Source organism: Petaurus breviceps, unplaced genomic scaffold (assembly GCF_028583685.1).
Source record: "Petaurus breviceps papuanus isolate PSGF00001 unplaced genomic scaffold, PetGlider_PUasm1.0 90654, whole genome shotgun sequence".
Lineage (NCBI taxonomy): Eukaryota > Metazoa > Chordata > Mammalia > Diprotodontia > Petauridae > Petaurus > Petaurus breviceps.
In genome coordinates, this window is record NW_027187301.1 from 598813 (window position 1) to 619766 (window position 20954).

General features: G+C 37.3%; 1 protein-coding gene across 1 annotated transcript in view; it reads left to right on the forward strand.

The window, feature by feature from the left end:
* Positions 1 to 12261, forward strand: part of LOC138143769 (protein mono-ADP-ribosyltransferase PARP14-like) — a 76562-nt gene extending 64301 nt beyond the window's left edge. Inside the window, exons 15-17 of the mRNA XM_069065044.1 lie at positions 2881 to 3028; positions 6044 to 6218; positions 7499 to 12261. Coding sequence (XP_068921145.1) covers positions 2881 to 3028; positions 6044 to 6218; positions 7499 to 7788 — 613 coding nt within the window. The 3' untranslated portion in view covers positions 7789 to 12261. The remainder of the gene's footprint in view (positions 1 to 2880; positions 3029 to 6043; positions 6219 to 7498) is intronic.
* Positions 12262 to 20954: the final 8693 nt, after the last annotated feature.

Consider the following 20954-nt stretch of genomic DNA (forward strand, 5'->3'; position numbering starts at 1 on the left):
TCTCTCTCTCTCTTTCTCTCTCTCTCTGTCTCTCTCTCTCTCTCTCCCCCTCTCTGTCTCTCTCTCTCTCTCTCTCTCTCTCTCTCTCTCTCTCTCTCTCTCTCTCTCTCTCTCTCTCTCTCTCTCTTTCTCTCTCTCTCTCTCTCTCTCTCTCTCTCTCTCTCTCTCTCTGTCTCTCTGTCTCTCTCTCTCTCTCTCTCTCCCTATTATGTGTCAGGCCCTATGCTAAGGGCTAACTAGAGGTATGAAGAAAAGCAAGAAGACTCCCTGTCCCAACTCTAATAGAAGGGACTCCATGAGTAGATGTCAGGTCATTTCAGAAGGGACAGAAGGCACCATAAGCTGAGGGGACCGAGGAAGAACTCCAGAAAAAAATGGGTTCCAGCTGAATCAGGAAGGAATCAGAGAATCTAGGCAATAAAGCTAAGGAGGGAAACATCCTAGCTGTGAGAGACAATCAGTGCAAAGGTTCAAAAATGAAATGCAGTGTACAGAGAATGGCAAAGAGGCTGGTGTAGCTGGATTGCAGAGTGAGTGGAGGGGAGTCAAGTGTCAGAAGAGCTGAAAGCTATGAAGGTCTCTAAATGCCAAATGTGCTGAGACCTAGCAAGGCCTGAGGGATGCCTGAGAACTGGTAAAGGAAATAGTTGGGCAAGATGTGTGAGTGAGGTGAGTTGAGGAGGAGGCAGCACAAAGAGGAAGCTATTAGTCAACGACTTCGGTTTTCTCTGTATTAAAAATGAGGCAAAGCCATCAACTAAGAGGATGGGGAGGGGGCTACTGTGAAGAGGTTAGAAGAGATTTTAAATGTCCACTTTGGTGAGCAGGATACCTAATCAGTTATGGAGGAGAAAGACTGCTTGCTGTAGTAAGGGTTCAGTTGAGATTAGAGAACAGATTTTTAGTCAATCTAGTATCATCTTGATTTTCTAATTTCCTCCAGGTCCATGGATAGACAGCATCTGGATAGACATGATGAATATATGTGGTAGAAATAATCCAGGCTTTAGGAGAAAGAGTGGGATGAAGGACGCCTTCATGATCATTCATCTACAGGGAGGGGAAGTGGGGGCAAGAGGGTGAGGGAATCTCACACGACTGTGGGGATTGGTGATGGAAGAAACTTAGTAAGTCTCCCTAGCCGACCTGAGCAATTAAGGCTAGCATGATTATGAGAGGGAGTCATAAGGCTGAGGTACCATAGGAAGCTGATTGATGGTACCCTCCTGATCACCAATAGGGTTGTAGTTTTTCAGTTGCTAGCATCCTAATTTCTTTTTCCAATTCTAGGGTCTAGTTTGGAGAAGTCTATTTTATTTTGTTTATATTAGTTTTGGATCTGGGATTTCATTGGTAGAAAGAGTTCCCAGTGAGAAAACTCTTTCCATCCTTCCCAGGGAGGAAATGCCTTCAAAAGATCAGCATCTGCACTTAACTTACCATCTAGGAGAGTTGCTGGGGGCAGTGAGAGTAGAAATGATTTATCCATGGTCAGGCATCCACTATGGTAATAGAGGAAGAACTTGCTGACTTTAAAAACAGTTCCCTCTGCCCACTATACAATACCGCTTCTTCATCCCCACCCCCTTCCATTATAAATTAACAAGTTTGCTTTCCAGTTTGTAATTCTATGTCTTCTGAATTTTCTTTGTCTCAAATCATTTCTGCAAAAATAATTTCTACTTAAACTAATGAAATAGTTTTTGAACCTGCCTTTCCAGGTAGAGGAACCTGGGACAGAGGTGAAGGCACTTCCTACCAGCCCATCCTTTCTACCAGCCTTACCCATTACATGGCTGCACCTACTTTTTGGTGTAACTTTCCTAAATCCAAGAATAGATGTGAAAGAGGGAAAGAAGCAAGTATTTATTGAGCACCTACTATGTGTCAGGCACTGTATAAGCTCTACCAATATCACATTTGATCTTCCCAACAACCCTGCAAGGGAAGTGTTGTTACCCTCATTTTACAGCTGAGAAAATTGAGGCAAACAAACATTAAGTGATTTGCTCGGGGACTCACAGCTCATAAATGTATGAAGCTGGATTTCAACTCAGATCTTCCTGATTCCAGACCCAGGGCTCTAGCCTCTGTACTGTTGGGCTGTCTGTGAAACACATTGGGAAGAAGAGTTCTAGATGAATTTTGTATGCTTGTGTTTTAAAATAAAATAGCAACTCACTCAATTTGATTTAAAATGTTTTAAGGAAATAATTGAATGAAAGAGTAGATAGAGCTTGGTGATGGGAAGACATAAGTACCTATCCTGCTTCTGACACTTACTAGCTGTCTGGCTCTGGGCAAGACACTTAAATGCCCCAAGACAACCCTCTCAGACTAAGTTATAAGTGGGATTCAGTCTGTACTGATGCTACAGGTAAAATAATAGACTTGCGGTATATTTGATGTACTACTTTATTCATCAATTACATATTTTTTTTTTTTTACTTTTTTTAAAGCAATAGGGGTTAAGTAACTTGCTCAAGGTTACACGGCCAGTTATGCCAGTTATTGCTGGGTGTGGTGCTGAGTATCTGAGCCCGGATTTGATCCAGGTCATCCCGACACTGGAGCCGGTGCTCTTACTTGCTGAGCCACCTGGCCACCCCTCATCAATTACATATTATATTGGTGGCAGGGTGAACAGAACGTACTCAAAAGGGCCCTGTGGGTATGTAGTTGTTCTTTTTTCTTAATAGCACAATATCTTTCATGTAATGGGTGCTTAATTAATGCTTATAAAATTGAATTGAATTCTCAATACCACACAGAGAGAGAATGCAAAAGAATTCAGATGTTATTCTGCTTTATGGAGAGCCCTGGGAATTTAGATTGCATAGTGCTGTCCTTCTATATGGGAGGAACTTATTAATCACCAAGTGTTTCTCTTTCAGTTGAGATCCCTAATCACTGGGATGACATGAAAGACCAGACCCTTCTTTTGGTGGATTTACCTCCAGGGCATGAAGAATACAAGCAAGTAAAAGACAAGTTTTGTGAGACCTGTGCTGACTTCACAATAGAGAAGGTAAACCTACTTTTTATCCTTGCATGACCTCTAATCCTCCATTCATCAGGACTATCTCTAGCCCTCACAGGTGTTCTTCTTTCTTACACTCATATCTAGTCTGAGATAGTCTCCTATAGGCTAGTTAGCCTCAACAATTAACACTGGATGTTTCCAGCTGAATGTCCCATAGGCTTCTCAAATTCAATGTGTCCCATCTTTCTTCCTACCAGTCACCTACTTTTACAGGTTCACTACCACGGCATCCTCTTTGACCCTGAAATGTTTCACTCCTGTGTTCATGAACTCTGAAATTCCTTTATCTGGTCATAGTCTTTTATCAATCCATCCTCCCTGTGCCTAAAGATCCCTAAGCCAATTATTCATCTTCACCAGTTATATTAGCTTGAGAAAAATATCGTTGTAGATATTTTTTAATGTAATACATCTTAATATTTTTCCATGTTGATTTTAGGAATCTGCCAATAGTAACAATCATATTTGATTAAAGATTTAATTGAATATGGAAACCTAAATGTAAATAGACCTCTTTTCCTAACTGAAAGTTTCCTGAATGTTTTTAGAGTGTTCAGGGTCATTTCTTTTTATCAGTTTCCATGACAAAAAAAAAATGACAATGTATCCCAAACTATGAAGATCTTGAGATGGGGGAAGAAGGAGTGAAAAAGACAACAATTGAGGCAACCTGGACCTGGAGCAAGATATTCTGGAGAGAAAAAAAATTAATGTGCTTCCTGTTGGTTTTCACTCTTTGTTTTCACTGGTCTCATACCTATGGAGTCTATATCTGTGATCTCTGATAAAATTACTTCCTCATTCTAAGAGCCAAAATTTCTTCTTCTATAAGGTGAAGTGATTGGATTAGATGACTTCTGAGACCCTTTCTAACATTCTTCGAATCCAGCAATGAAAAAAAAATATCCATCCCTTCAGTGTTTTCTAACTCAGAATAGAAAAAAAAAAAACCCATTGACCTAATTATGATTTGTTTGGAATTTTTTCCTTCTATTTATTCCTCCTGTTCCTTCCATTTTCTGTTGTTTTGGACTCTTATTGTAGCAATGGAACAGATTAGAGGCAGAGTTGGGATTAGAAAAAGAGGTAAAAGAAATTTACAAAGGTGAAGTCATTGAAAGGGTTTATCTTATAAATAAAAAGAATGTTAGCAAGACTGCTGATTCTTGAAAATTATTTTTAGGGTGTTTAGAGGCACAATGAATAGATCTCTGGTCCTGGAGTCAGGAGAACCTGAGTTCAAATCCGGCCTCAGACACTTAAACACTTACTAGCTGTGTGACCTTGGACAAATCACTGAATCACAATTGCCCTGCCCTTCCCCCCTCCAAAAAATAAAAAAAAAATAGGAAAAAAAATTTATTTTCAAGCTTTATATGCCTGTAATATTTATGGATCCATACAGGTTTTGTAGCCCATTTAGAAATAGAAATCAGTCCTGCTCCCCTGCCCCAATGCCTTAAATATAAAAAAGAGACAATAAAAAGCATAAAAATATTAAACTTTTCTTAGAAGTTGATATCATTTTTTGTTCACAAAAAGTAAGTAAATTTCCTTTTAATTTTTTATTGCAATGCTGAATAGTAACAGAACTTAGGGGAAATATAATTAAAATGACTTGCTCTTATAAGATCTTCACCACCCAGTGAAGTATTCTTTGTCTAAACATGCTTATTATGTCTATTTTCTATTTATCAAAGACAAGTGGAAACTTATTTTTCTTCCAGTTCATCTAGTTCACACCACAGCAATGTCTGGCTTAATATCAGACTAAGTGTGGTCACCCCTCAATTATTTTTTTAATTCAGGTGAAGAGAAAAAAAAATAACATAGAAAGCTTTGAGAACTGGTGGCTAGGATGGGTAAGCCATTATCACAAACCCAAGCTCTCTTGAGATCTATTAACAAACTTAAGAGCAATGAATCATGATCATGGCCCTAGATCAAACTGTGTTTTAAAGAAGACATTTGCAGGGGTGGCCAGGTGGCTCAGCAAGTAAGAGCATTGGCTCCAGTGTCGGGATGACCTGGATCAAATCCGGGCTCAGATACTCAGCACCACACCCAGAAATAACTGGCCGTGTAACCTTGTAAACCTTTTTGTAAAAAAAAACATTTGCAGTAGAACTATGTTTTACATGACTGCATATGTATAAGCAATATTAGATTTATTGAGGTGGAGGGAGGAAAGAGAAGATGTATGGAGGGAGAAAAATTGGAACTCAAAAATGAATGTTGAAAATTGTACATATAATTGGAAAAAATACTATTTACATTAAAAAAATTAAAAGGCATTTGCAGACTAGGACAGTGTTCAAAATTTGTCTTTGAACTTTTGTAGCACAGTGATTATGTGTGTGTGTGTGTGTGTGTGTGTGTGTGTGTGTGTGTGTGTGTTTTAAGAGTGGGAAAAGATGGATAACTTTAAGAAATGTCGTCTATCAGAAATGAGCTAAAAAACTATTCACTTGAAAATGACAGAGAGGCAGTGTGGTGGAGTGGATAAATACCCTGCTTTGGAGTGGAGAAGTCTTTGTTTCAAGCTGAGCCTCTCACACCTATTAACTGTTTAACCCCAGGCAAGTCACTTAACCTTTCAGGGCTCCAAGATACTCATTCCAGCTTTGTGTTCCCAAGCAGGTACCCATCTGAGTTGGTTAGGATCCTCACCAGGAGTGCCCTATACTAAAGACATCAGATGTGCAATTCAAAACAAAACAAAATTGCAGAAATTGACCAAACTAGGGAATATTTATTTTTGAAGCATAATTCTACAAAACTCTAGGTTTAGAAAGTTGTCTGAATATAAGAATATATTTGGAAAACAAAATAGATAGCACTGACTTCAATATTTGTTATTTCATGCTCAAAGGAAAACTGCCCTACACAAAATCTAAAATGGTTTCCTATGGATTGATCATTTTTAAATTCACTTCCACAAGTATTTCATGCCTAACACTATGCTCATTTCCAAAGTGATTTTCCTTTTGTGATTTGTAGATTCAGAGGATACAGAACAGAAACCTTTGGAGTTTATATGAGAGAAAGAAAATACTGATGTATGACCAGAATAAACACACACATAATGAAAGACTTCTATTCCATGGGACAGATAGTGCCTCAGTGCCCCATGTCAATAGCCAAGGCTTTAATCGCAGTTATGCTGGGGAAAATGGTAAGTAAAAAAGCAGGTACTACGTTTGTTTCAAAAAGTTCAAAGGTGAGGTGCAGATTTCACATCACACCATCAGCAGCTGAACATTGTAAAATGTGTCACCATGGAATCTGCTTTCTTTCTCAATCAACATTTATTAAGCACATACCATCATTTGTTTTGCCTTCAATAGCCTTTCCCTGATGATATATGGCTGTGAATAATGCAACGCATCAATTATAAAATGCTTTGGTTGCATTTAAAGCCCTTTACAACCTAACCTTTCCTTATCATTGTAGTCTTCTCATAGTTTACTCTCACACACTTAACACTCCAGATACACTGGCTTCCTTGCTGTTCCTCACACACTGTACTCCATCTCTCAATTCTGGGTCTTTGCACTAGCTATCCCCTATGCCTCAAATGCTCTCACTCCTTACCTCTGCCAACTGGCTTCTCAAACCTCCACAAGGCTCAGCTAAATCCCCCATTCTGCAGGAGGTCCTCCCTACTATGATGATCTCCCCTCTGAGATTACCTTCTATTTATTGGACATATATCTTGTACATCATTGTTGACATGTTGTCTTCTCTATTAGAATGTGAGCTCCTAAAAGATAGGGACCATGTTTTTGCCTTTCTTACCATACTTACATTTAGCACAGTGCCTGGCACATAAGTGCTTAATAAATGCTTGTGGCCCGACAGGCTTGGTGACTGTTGGCCTTTGGTTTTGACTACAGATTTCTTGCCTCTCTATGTTACCTTTACATGGCTCTAGTCATTGTCTATACAAAAGTTTTTGGCTATCCTTTTAGTTAAGTGACTTCTAGACTTCTATAAAGGCTATAATGTGGCATTAGCTTAATGAGGTAGACTCAATTCAATTTGGCAAACATTTATTAAGCAAATGTGCTGTGTAAATTCTTTTTAAAAATTTTATTAATTTATTTATTTTTAGTTTTAAACATTCACTTTATGGAACTTTTGAATTTTCTCCTCCTCCATCCCCAAGATAGCATGCAATCTGATGTGGGATTTTTGTGCAACTTCTTACAGCAGGAGAATGCAATGATTAAATAAGGCAGAGACCCAAATTTTAAGGTGTTTAGTAAGGAGCTGTGTTATATATGTGAATAATTTAAAATCAAAGAATACATGTGATGAATGCAAAGAGAGAATTCCAGCAAATGAAATGAGATTTTATTCCTTTGATCATGTGTCTAGGCACCATCATAACTGGTATAATAATACACATTTCATCATCTTAATTTTGTAAAAATTTTGTCATCTTTTTCACAGGTACAGTATATGGAAAAGGAACTTATTTTGCTGTCAATGCTCTATATTCGGCTAACAATATATACTCCAAGCCAGATGCCAATGGGAAGAAGCATATGTATTATGTGCGAGTACTTACTGGTGATTACACTCTTGGAAATTCATCATTCATTGTCCCTCCACCAAAGATAAATCATAGTACTCAGGTTCTATATGATAGTGTCACTGATAATATGACAAAACCAAGCTTATTTGTCATATTTTATGATAATCAGGCTTATCCAGAGTACCTCATCACTTTCAGGGCATAACATTTTGGTTTTACATCCAAGAGATATTATTGTAGATGCTTATTTGTAGTATGTTTTAGCATTCAGTACCTTTTTTTAGTTCACAAAGTGTTCATTCTTGTTGCTGAAATTAGTACTTTTTTGCATTATCACCAGTGTAATTTTTAATTTATGCTTCTTGTGGTCATTCCTAAATTGATAAATGATCAAAGGATATGAATTGGAAGTTTTCTGATAAAGATCAAAACTATCTATAGTTACGTGAAAAAATGCTCAAAATCACTACTGATTAGAGAAATACAAATTAAAACAACTTTAAGGTACCACCTTATACCCATCAGTTTGACTAATATGACAGAAAAGGAAAATGATAAATGTTCAAGGGAATGTAGGAAAATTGGAACACTAATGCACTCTTGGTGGAGTTGTGAACTGATCCAATTATTCTGTAGAGTAATTTGGAACTATAGCCAAAGGATTATAAAATTGTGCTTACCATTTGATCCAGCAATACTACTACTATGTTTGTAACCCAAAGAGATTTTCTAAAAGGGAGAAAGTAGCTATTTGTACAAAAATATTTATAGCAGCTCTTTATGTGGTGGCAAAGAATTAGAAATTGAGGGGATGCCCAGAAATTGAATGGCTAAACAAATTGTGGTATATGATTGCAATGGAATACTAATGTGATATAAGAAAGGATAAGCAGACTGATTTTAGAGAAATCTAGAGAAACTTACATGAACTGACACAAAGTGAAGTGAACAGAACCAGAACATCGTACACAGTGACCGTAATATTGTACAATGGACAATTTGAATGGTTTAGCTCTTCTCAGCAATACAATGAGCCAAGACAGTTAGTTCCAAGAGACTCATGATGACAAATACTATCCACATCTAAAGAAAGAACAGATGGAGTCAATACAGATTGAGGCATGCTATTTTTACTTTATTCAATGGTATTTTTTTATTTTGGTGTGTTTCTTTCACAACATGACTAATATGGAAATATATTTTACATGATTGCACATATATGTTCTATATCAAATTGCACACTCTCTTAGGGAGGGGAGAGGTAAAGGAGGAAGGGAGAAAATTTAGAACTGAAAATTTGAAAAATTTGAATGTTAAAAATTGTCTTTATGGGTAATTGGAAAAAATTAACTTTTATACATACATACATATATACATACGTGTACGTCTGTGTATATTTCTTGTGAGTTAACCAAAGGTAGGAGTCATTAGGTATTAATTTCAGTGCATTTTCTTAAGTCAGAGTATTTATCCTTGCTGTTGAAATTAGTCTTTCCCACTACATTGTTGTGAGTTCAATGGTTGGTGTCATGGTGTGTTAAACTAGGAAAAAGAAGACATTGGACCTGGAGAAAAATGAAGAGTAGATTCCTTTTTACTCGAACAGAAGACAAGAAAAAATCTGGTCCTATGAAAGGCAGAAGATGTAGTGCTGGGAGTCCCAGCTTGTCTTCTTTCCCTATAGAATCATACTATAGGTAAAATGATGAGTGAAGGAAGAGAAGACGGTACCATAGGTGGTAGAGCAGTGTAAGGATTACCTTTCCTGGAACACATTGAGACCACCTTGGAATGGGAAGAGTAGTTCTTTTTAAAAGCTGGGATTGTTCCTCTTGCACATCTAGAACAATTAGAAACATTAACTGTCCAGGCAAAATGATCTGGAAGGGGGTACAGAAGTCATCTAGATCTGATGGGGGAACTGTAGTATCCCAAATTTATGGACATCCAGATGCTTGTGGGGATCTCCTAAAAATAAAAGGTAGCGTTTATATAGCCCTTAAGGTTTGCAAAGCACTTCAAAGGTTTTACCTCATTTGATAATCACCTCTGAGCAGTAGGTACTATTTCCCCATTTTATAGATGAGGAAATTGAGGCTCAAAGAAATTAGGTGATTTGCCAAAGCACACACAGGCCGCAGCGGCAGTAGCTCTGGAGAAGGCAAGGGGCAGCAACACGCCTGCTCTGTGGCGTCCTCGCTCGGCCCGGGGCGGGCCCTCAGCCGCCCCTGCCTCCGCCCCCCCTAGTCGCTCCTCCCCTTCCTCCCCTCTCTGGGTCCCGCCTCCCTCCTCCCCTTCTTACCCTCCCCCCCAGCCCCTCCCGCGGGGGAGGCCGCCCCCTGCGTCACAGAGCGAAAGGAGTGGGGCGGAGAGAGAGGAAGGGAGAGGTTTGAACTCATCTTTCTGAATCCAAGTCTGGTACTTTTTCAATGACACTACCTTGCTGCCTTACAACTGCTTCACAATGGCATCTTCTATAGTGGGATAATGACTAGAGCTCTTTCCCAAAAATGAACCTACATCTACCCCTCTTCCACATTAGTGCTAGCTCTATTCTCAGCTCTTTAAATGCTTGAAGACCACTATCATTGACCTTGTCATGTCTGCTTATGATAATTTGTGGACACATTTAAAATATAAGCAATTAAATTTTAGAGAAGGGATCAATCTGCATTTAGTAGAGGAAGTCCCTCACCAGTAGCTTCCTATACCATTACTATCATAGATTGATTCAAAGATAAATATTAAAAATTTATACCATTGAACAAAAAAGCTAGGATGACCTTGCTGCTGTCTCTGAGTCTACTTAGGACAAATGAGCATGTCTTCATTTTCCTGCTAACTTCTATGGATTCAGAGGCAATACAAGCAGTTTGAGTTTAACCCAGGACATTCACTTGGGCATATCCAGGAGTGTGCTGGTAAATTTTTTTTTTTTAACAACCTCTAGCCATAATTCACTTTTAAGTTTTATTTTCATTCTTAACATTTTCCCCATTACTTTCTTAAGTCTAGATAATCAACAAAACAATAGATCAATCCCTGATTTATAACATTTGCCAATTTCTAAGGTATAAATTGTTCACACTGAAAATTAGCTTCTAACAACTCCCTGGTATATTCCTTCAATCAGCCTCAAAGTCATGTAATCCTTTAAATGTAAGTGGTCATTTCCAGGTTGATTTAGAAAATAACAGTGAAAGGGGTGAAATGTGGGGAAGGGTTGGCAAATCCAGATCTCCAACTATATTACAAAGCTATAATCATGAAAACAATTTGCTACTAGATAAGACATAGAGAGATTGATCAATGGACCAGATTAGCTATTTAATATATAGAAGAAAATGAGTACAATTACCTAGGTTTGATAAACCCAAAGATCCAGTTTTTGTGGCAAGAACTCATTCAACAAAAACTTTTGGGAAAACTGGAAAGTAGACTGGCACACACTGAGTATAGAATAACTTCTCTAACCACATTCCAAAAAAGCTCAAAATGGGTACACGATCTAGATATGAAGAGTGATGTCATAAACAAATTAGTGAAGCATGAAAGAAATTAATTATCAAATCTATGGATAGTTGAAGAGTTCATGACCAAATGAGGTAAAGATGTTCCTAGGAGGTTAAATGGATAATTTTGATTACAGTCATTTAAAAAGATTTTGTAAAGACAAAATTAATGAAGTTAAAATTGGAAGAAAGAGCAGGAAACAGGGAAAATCATTGCAACAAGTTTCTCTGATAAAGGTCTCACTTCTAAATTTTATGGGGAACTGAGTAAAATTTACAAGAAAAAGAGCCAGTCCCCTAATTGATAAATGGTCAAAAAATATGAAAAGACAGTTTTCAGAGGAAGAAATCCAGTATCAATAGTCATATTTAAAATGCTCTAAATCACTAATAATTCAAGAAATTAAAACAATTCTGAAGTACCACCTTACACCTATCAGATTGGCTAACATGACAGAGAAGGAAAATGATAAATTCTGGAGGGAATGTCAAGAAGTACACTACTGCACCTTTGTTAAAGTTGTGAATTGCGCTAACAATTTTGGGAAACAATTTGGAACTATATTTGCAGGGCTAGTAAAAATATGCATACACTGTGACCCAGCAATGCCATTACTAGGTTTGTGTCCCAAAGAGAACAACAAAGGCAAAAGTTCGATGTGCGTGCTTCTGTATGTATATATGTGTGTGGGTATAAATATGTGTGTGTACATACATGTAAACATACATAAAATCTCTTTTTGTGGTGGCAAAAAAATTGGAAATTGAGGAGATGCCCATTAATTGTGGAATGTCTAAACAAGTTATGGCATAAGAATGTGATGGGGTACTATTGTACTATAAGAAACAATGAATGGGTTGGTTTCAGAAGAACCTGAGATTTGTAAGAATTGATGCAACACAAAATGAGCAGAATCGAGATAGAAATTTATAGAACAGCAATATTGTAAAGATAATCAATATTGAAATACTCTGTAAACTCTGATTAATACAATAATCAATCACATCCAAAATACTCAAAATGAAACATGCTATCCACTTCCAGGTGAGAAATGATAGACTCAGATCACAAACTAAAGCATATTTTCTTCTTTTTCCTCCTTTCTTCCTTTGATTTGACTAATGTAAGAATTTATCTTATATGAATATATATAAACTTGTAATAATTTTTGCTTTTCTTGTCTTCTCAAAGAGTAGGGGAATCAGAGGAGAGATAATTCATAACTGAAAGAAAATGAAAAAAAATAGAGAAGTTGGGATCTCATTGACAGCCTTTAAAGATTGTGTACACATTTCTAGACTGCTCAGGGAGGGAGCAGCATTGACTTGTCTCTGAAATTAGTCCCACTGGCTTGAAATTTTAATAATTACTTGACCTCCATCAAGTACACATGCCCTAGATCCTAGGAGATAGAGCTAGATGGGATCTTAAAGATCATCTATTCCAACCTCCTTACAAATAAGGGAACATTTCTGGGCTCCCTACAGCAATCCCTTTGACAATTACTTTTGTTTTTATAAGGAAAGCTGTCCTTGTTATTTGGTGTAGGCATAGGGACTAGACTCATGATTTCTTTAGTATAGATTACTCCTAAATGAGGAAACTCCCTCCACCAATGCAGGTTGGCATCTTCTCAACAAAGAGTTGCCTAGATCACTGATTTTCCAAGGGTCACAGTTAGTATGTTGCAAAGATAACACTTGAAACTAGGTCTTCCTGGTTGTGAACTGGCTCAAAATCCACTATGAGACATGTTTGGGTTTTTTTTTTAATCTACTACATAGTTCTTGCAAAATTCCACAATTTTTGTATTTTTACTTGACCTTGGTATTTTGTGGGATAAGTGGGCATTTGTTAGGACCAGTAAAGTAATACAATGTGAGAAGGGCATTAATATTTCTGGAAATGGTGTAATTGTATATATATATATATATATATATATGTATATATGTATGTATGTATGTATATGTGTGTCTGTGTGTGTATACATATAATCACCACAAAAAAGGAAAAAAAATTTAAAATGAAGATCAGGAAAATATAGATTTAGAGCTGAATGAGTGTGGAGAAGGACCTAATTCCCCTGTTCTGCAGATAAGTGAAACTTGCCCAGGATAACACTGACCTGCAATGGGCAGACCTAAGATAGAATTTGGGACTGCGGAATAAATGCCTTTCATCTTGAAGGATTAGAAGCAGTTTAAAGCACTTCTAGTTAGTTCTTTTAACCAGATCCTTCTTCTGCCCACTCACTGTACCTTGATGGGGGACGGGATCCCAATAGGTTCAGCAGGAATTCTGATCTTATGTAAGACCAGAAAACCTGCAATATCGTCTGGATATTCAAGGTCTCAGGCTTAATTGGAGTGAGAGTTGTAGAAGTTTATTGTTACACTTACATGAGAAGCAGGCAAGAGTCCTTTAGGGGACCTGCAAGTGAGAAGGGTACATGCTTTTACCATTAAAGGGTAGGGCTGCCATTGTCAGGGCGGACCAGATGGGAGGGGCCTCAGTGCATAGACAAAGGTCAGAGCTGACCAAGAGGAGCATGTGAATACATAGTTTTAGGTAAGATTTGGGCCAGGTAGAAGGAGACAAAAGGCAAGGACAAAGGAGGGTGTGGGCCAGGCCCAGAAGAAATGAAGAGATTAAGTAAGAACAAAGGGGTCACAGGGTGTTGCCTAGGTGGAGTGTGGGATAGGGGGAAGGGGCAGAGCTCAAGGATGGGAAAGGACAAATTGCAGTTACAATTGAATAGACTGGTTTTACAAGTTGGTTTCACAAACTGATCTAGACCCCAGGTACCCCATCACCATGATACAGAAATCCTATGAGTTAAAAATTATAAGTAGTATATTTTGTAGATGAAGAAATTGAGACTGAGAGTCTATTTGACCCACTGAGGCGTATATAGCTAGCAAGTGTCAGGGACAGGGTTTGAACCCACATCTCAGAATCCCAGGTTCAGGGCTCTTGCCTCTCTAGGTACAAGTTGTGTTATGCAAGCAAACTCTATTATGTAAAGGATTCTCATAATTGAACTGCATATTAACTACATCTATAAATTATCCCTTTTAAAACAACAACAGCAAGACTTTGTCAAAGGAATATCTTTTGTTGTGTCCCAGTTGTTGTTTCAGAAAGTATAATCAAGAGATAAGCCCCACCTCAGCTCATTTGTGGCCCCCAAAAGGGCCTGGTTTACTCCATCCTGTCAATGATCTCAAGTTAAACTTTTTGCTGCCACCAACTCAATGATAAACAGGGAAGATTTCTCATCAAAGGTCCCACCCAGGAATCATCGTATTTCTCCATTTCCTCTTCTCTGGTGATATTGCTTTCTACCATTCCATCTACTAGAATCTAGCAGAAAAAGCCTGTTCAAGGGTGTGTGTGGCAGGTAAAAAGATCAAATGACTAAGAAAACAAAGGTTTGAGCTTCTGAGCATATTGACTTATTAAGCAATGCATGCCAATTGCCCAACAAATTGGGACCAGGTCCCTTCCTCAACTTAGGGCTAGATCTCAAATACAGAGGGAGACAGACTTTTTATAAATTATGAACAATCAAATAAGGCCATTAAATTAAAAGCAAACAATACACCATTAGGTAATCTGATTTCAAATTGGAGGAAAGATTAGTGACTTTCCAAGTTGGGAGGGGGAGAGTAAACAGGTACAGTTTCCTGAAATCAGAAAAAGAGGTGTCCTATTCCCCCCAAGTGACTGTATACAATCAAAGTAACATGGAAAGAATAGCTGGTTGATCAATACGGGGCCATTTTTCAGAGAAGACATATGGATTGCTTGAGGTATACAATTATACAAGAAAACTTGCATCAATTTTTAGATCTGACTGGGTTTATGGTCAGTGCAATCTAAGTCCTTAGTTAAAAGTCTCTAAAACAGCAGGGAGAGGTGGTCCAGCTTCCCAGTCATGCAGAGCTAGGTTCAAACAATAAGACAAAGTATTCTCTCAATTCCCATAACTGAATAAAGTTTTCCTACAAGATAGAAGTTGAGGGGCAGCTGGGTGGTGCAGTGAGTAAAGAGTAAAGCGCCCCGGAGTCAGGAGGACTGGAGTTTGGTTCCGGCCTCAGACACTTAACACCCACAAAAAAACTAGCCGTATAACCTTGGGCAAGTTACTTAACCCCAATTGCCCTCCAAAACGCAAAAAAAAAAAAAAAAGGTTGAAGTTGGACTAAACATATAATTGAATAGAAAAGGAACTGAATTCACTGCAGAATTGAGTCACAAGATGCAGTCAATGTTCACTCAATTTCCACAATGAACAACCACTTGCTCTCCTAGTTCCCTCTACTCCCTCACACGACTAATTGCACTTAATTGCAGGGTGGGGGAATTTTAGGGGATAGCTGATATAGAGTGAAAACAATTCATAAATACAGTTTACCTCTTATCGCTGTTTTAGTATAAGGTGAAAACACTGACTGATTATACCCAATCAATCTTTCCAGATGCTTCCAATCATCACTGCTGCTTTCTAGTCCAACATCTCTAGGCTTTCTTGATCTCACACTTTTATCAGTAAAAGTTTTTTGAGAATGCACTCCAATATGTATATTTACTTAGTCCTAAATTATATACGCATAGTGCTGTACTAATTTTATCTATATTAAAAAATACACAAAAGTAGACATTTTAAAAGTCTGAAATAAAAGCAAAATAATATTTAATGCTACAGTCACTAGGAAATCACTGGAGTTTATTGAGTAGGAAAGTTCCAACCTCCTTGTTTTTTTGAAGATTTTATTTTTATTTTTTCCCAAAAGTTTATTTTATACACAAATGCCAAAAAGAATAGAGAAAAGAAACAAAAACATACCATAAACTTAAATATTAGAATTTAAATACAAAGTTAGAAAGAAATAAAAATGTCATGTGCATAGCAGAACATAAGAGAGAATTCAAAACATGTAACAATAAATTTACATTTCAAGAAAACCTATATGATAAACAATACTCATGTTGAGAATTGTTCATCTTTTCTTTGTTTCCTTGTGAGTTTTCTTTTGTTCTCTGCTGTGCACCTTTTTTCCTTTGTTCTTTTTTTCCTCCCCCACCCCCCCCCCCAGGCCATAATAAAGTTTAGATATGTTTCTCTATTGTTATAAATATATACATACTCTTCCCCACCCCCCAGAAGGTTACAATAAAGTTTAGATGTTTCTCCATAGCTATAGATCTATACATACACATATAATTATATACATACATATGTAGACATATAGATTCCCAAAACTATTCTACTCCTGATCTTTGTTTTTATGTATGTGCATATCTCTTGTTTCCTATCCCTTCTGCATCCTCTACTTTACTTTTCCCACTACCTTGCCCTCCTATGACTTGCCTACCCCACTCCAAGGATCTCTCCCCTATCCTCCCATTCCCATAAATCTAAACACCCTTCTATACCCCTATTTACCTATTCTCTCACCTTCCCCTCTAAAGGTCCCTTCCTTGTCCTCCCCCCCTTCCCCTACCATTTTGTTTCTTCTGAATTCAGAAGACTTCTATATTCTTTTAAATATATATGTATTGTTCCCTCTTACACCCATTCCCAATGAAAGCAGGTAACTGAACTACCAGCCCTCCTCCCCCATGTAATTCCTGTGTGTCAGTTCTTCCTCTTGCACCCTGCACCTCATTTGTATAAAAGAATTACTCTTTTTAGCTGTTCCCAAATGCTCTTAATTTTAAAATTCATATCATGCTCAGATTTTCCTCAATTTTTCTTATGAACTACCCAATTATGAATAAGAATCTTAGACATAAATTTTACATTTTACATATATAAAAATTAAACAGTCTATCCTTATACATCCTTTAAAATCAGTCTTTGTTATGTACCTTATATTTATATTGGTTCTTGTATGTTGAATTGTCTATTAAGTTCAGGATTTTTTTAAACAAAGTCATGAAAATCTGAGAGTTTATCAAATGTCCATTTTTTCACTAAAGATAATAGTTAACTTTGAAGGGTATGGTATTTTGGGCTGGATCCCCAGTTCTTTTGTTCTTCAATGTATTGTGTTCCAAGACCTGTGGTTCTTTATGTTTCTGCTGCTATAGTTTGTGTAATTCTAATTTTGGCACCATTATATTTAAATTGTTTTAATCTTAATGCTTTTCATATTTTTTCCTTAAGCTGGGGATTTCAGAATTTGACTATGATATTCCTATAAGTTTTCCTCATAGGATCTCTTTAAGTGGTGATCAATTTTTTTCTATTTCTACTTTCCCCCCTTGTTCTAATGCTTCAGGACAATTTTCTTTAATTATTTCTTGTATTGATGTATCAAGATTCTTTTTCTGCTAATAACTTTCAGTTAGTGCAATTATTTTTATATTTTTATATTTTATATATATATATATTTTTATATTTTCTCTTCTTGATCTATTCTCCAAATCTGTTGGTTTTCTTAAAACATGTTTCACTTTCTCTTCAATTTTTTTCATTACTCTTATTTTGTGCAGTCATTTCTTGATCTCTTTTAATTTCTCTGGTTTCGCTTTGCCCAATTCTAATTTTCAAGGTGTCATTTTCTTCCTTAAGATTCTGCATCTCCTTTTTAGTTGGTTGACTTTCCCTTTACACCTTTATTGTTTTTCTCGGATTATCATTTTTATTTTTAAATTTTTCTTCCATCTCTGTCAGTTGATTTTTAAAGTCTTTTTTAAGGTCTTCTATGAATTCTTCTGGGGCAGGTGACCATTTAATGTTACTCTTTGGGGGTTTCTTTACTTTAATTTCCTCCTCTGAAGATGAATCCTGGTCATCTCTATTCCCATTATAGGTTTCTATAGTTGGATTCTTTATTCTTTGCCCATGTATTTTGGGGGGGGGGGGGCACCTGATAGCTTATATATTTGTAGTTACCTCTAGCCCCAGGGTATGGGGAATGTTTCTTCTTGCCTCAGATCTTCATTTCTTCCCTCTAGCCTGAAACCAAAGTCAAACCTCTAACTTCCTGCAAGTGTCCTTGGTCAGGGGCTTTCTGCCCCACTGCTTCTGCACTCACCAGGAGTGTGCTGGTTCATTCTTGCCCCGATGATCTCAAAGCACAGTTGGGTCTGTCATTCCTGGTCAGCAGAGATTCTTTTGATCTTCCCAAGCTCAGACACCCAACTCCCCTCATTATCCCAGTATTAAAATTTCCAGTGATTGAGGCCAAGGCAGCCTCTCAAACCAATTAACTACAGGGCTTGTTGTTTGTTGTTTAAGTATTGTTGATAAAATTGTGAACTTATCCAACTATTCTGGAGAGAAATTTGGAACTATGCCCCAAGGGCTATAAAAATGTGCATACGCTTTGACTCAGCAATACCACTTCTAGGGCTGTATCTCAAAGAGATCCTAAAAGTAGGAGGAGGACCCATATGTACAAAAATGTTTATAACGTCTCTTTTTTGGTGACAAACAATTGGAAATCAAGGGAATGCCCTTCAATTGGGGAATGGCTAAACAAGTTGTGGTATATGAATATAATGGAATACTACTGTGCTATGAGAAATGAGGAACAGATGAGCTTCATAATAACCTGGAGAGACTTATATAAACTGATGCTGAGTGAGGGGAGCAGAACCAGCAGAACTTTGTGCCACAGAAAGGCTCAAGGGCATTTAAAGTGCTCCAGAAGTGACAACATTTTTTTTTGCTCTGGAATTGCTTTTTAAGGTCCCGATCAATGTTTCTGTGATTTTAAAATTAGTTCTCCTGGCTATTCACTATAAAACAAAATTAGGCAAGACTCAATGACATGAATGTGCTATTGTCTTGGGAGAGTGGGAGTGAGAAAATCTATGTTCTAGTCTCCACTGGGGAACAGAATTTAAAACTCCATCTTGGTGAGCATAGAGAATGAGAATGAGAATGTTTTGTTACCTACAAAATCATTCAAGGTTCTATAAGATTTGCTGATTAAATCAGTATCTTTATAATTAATTCTTTCACAAATGCTGCACATTTTGCTCTTCAAAATGGGACCATCACAATTCATCTTGAATGTTGCCTTTCCACCAGACCTGGATGAATCTGGAGGGGAAAGTGAGGCTGACTTTACACAACTCTGCTAACCTAAATCCAATTCACTTGCAAATCAAGATATCACCCTCCTGAGGCCATTGGTTTTCTTTGAGAATGAAAGATGAACAACAACAATCATTAAAATGATAGGAAGGGAAACTTTCTTAAGCTATCTAACAACAGAGATGCCATATGTGTCTTATTCTGTGGTAACATAGTGTGTTGCAGGGTCATCTTGAAAGAATTTACAGATTCAGACCATCTCCAATCCAAGTAAAAGCATTTATTAAGGATTACTCTTTCAAAGTGGGCTAGGCTCCTAGAAGGAACCAGCACCTAGGAAAGTAAGACAGGGATTCTTATAGAGCAAATGAATCTGATTACATAACAGAATATATGAATATTAAAATATAGGTGGGATTTGCTAATCTGGGGAGGGATCCTAGTCTTGGTGGAACTGTACATGTGGCTACCCACAATGCATACAGAAAAGCCCACTTGGAGGTGGGCATTAATATAGGATAATGATATTATTATAAGCCTTTTTCACTTAAGGACAATTCTTTGTTATTACTGTGCAGGTGTTCACTTAGGGAAAGTTCCTTCTGTGATTTAGTAGTCAAATATCCTGCTCAGCATCCTGTTGTTGTGCTTTTTGATTGGCAGGCTATTGTGGTCCTGACTGACAGTAGATGGATGGGCTGGCTACTGTGGTCCTATCTAAAACCAAATGAATGTGGTTGATACACCTGCTGTTCTAGTGAGGCATGAGTTTAAATATACATGCTTGCTGTTCTAGTGAGGCATATGACAGAGTCCAGATATTGGGATTGTGGACAGTGGCTAGACTCAATCATTATCACAGAGCAACTCTCACATGTGGATCCAAGGTCATAGTTTATATAAATATAGATAAGCTACCATGGAAGGGGCTGTCTTCTAGTTCTTCCAGATTTAAAGACTTGTATGAACTGAAGACAAATGTAGTAAGCACAATCAGTCACGTACTTTGCACAATAACAACATTGTAAAGACAAACAACTTGGAAAGACTTAGACACTGACAAAGACTTAAAAACATTTAAGAACCTCTGGACAGAATACTGGTGGACTCAGTGGAAAATGAGATACGGTCAGTGCAAGATCTTTTCTTTTTGTTTCATTATGCATATTTGTTACAAGGGGTCTCTTCCCCCACCCATCATGGGTTTGGAGGAATAGGTGTTAGGAGGAAATATCAATTTTTGCCAACTGAAAAAAATTTTAATTTAAAAAAATTCCCCAGAATCTTTAAATGTAAGTATTTTCATTCATGATCAAGAAAAAAGGCTGCCATTTCCATTCAGTTATCCAGTTCCAGAAATGAGTAGAAAGGAAGCAATTGTCACTGATCATCCTCTATATGGATGAATTACAATCTGTTTTTCTCCTTATTTTTTAAATCTTATCACCATGAGGATAACAAAGTTTTCAGATCTTATATGCAGATGTTTGTTTTGTCTTTTTATTTCATTATTCTGATTTCTGAACTTCCTCTGCAATGTGACAGCCATGGGGCAACTTGGTAGTAGAGTAAAGTGCTCACCTTGGAGTCAGGAAGATCAAAGTTCAAACCTAGCTTCAGACACTAGCTGTGTAAACCTGGACAAGTCATTTAACCTTAACTGCTCCTCAGTTTCCATTATCTATAAAATGGTTGTAATAGCACCTATATCAGAAGGTTGCAAGGATTAAATGGGGAAATACACTAAAATCATTTTCCAAACCTTAAAATATTTATGTAAATGCTAGTTGTTATCTTTTTCTGGT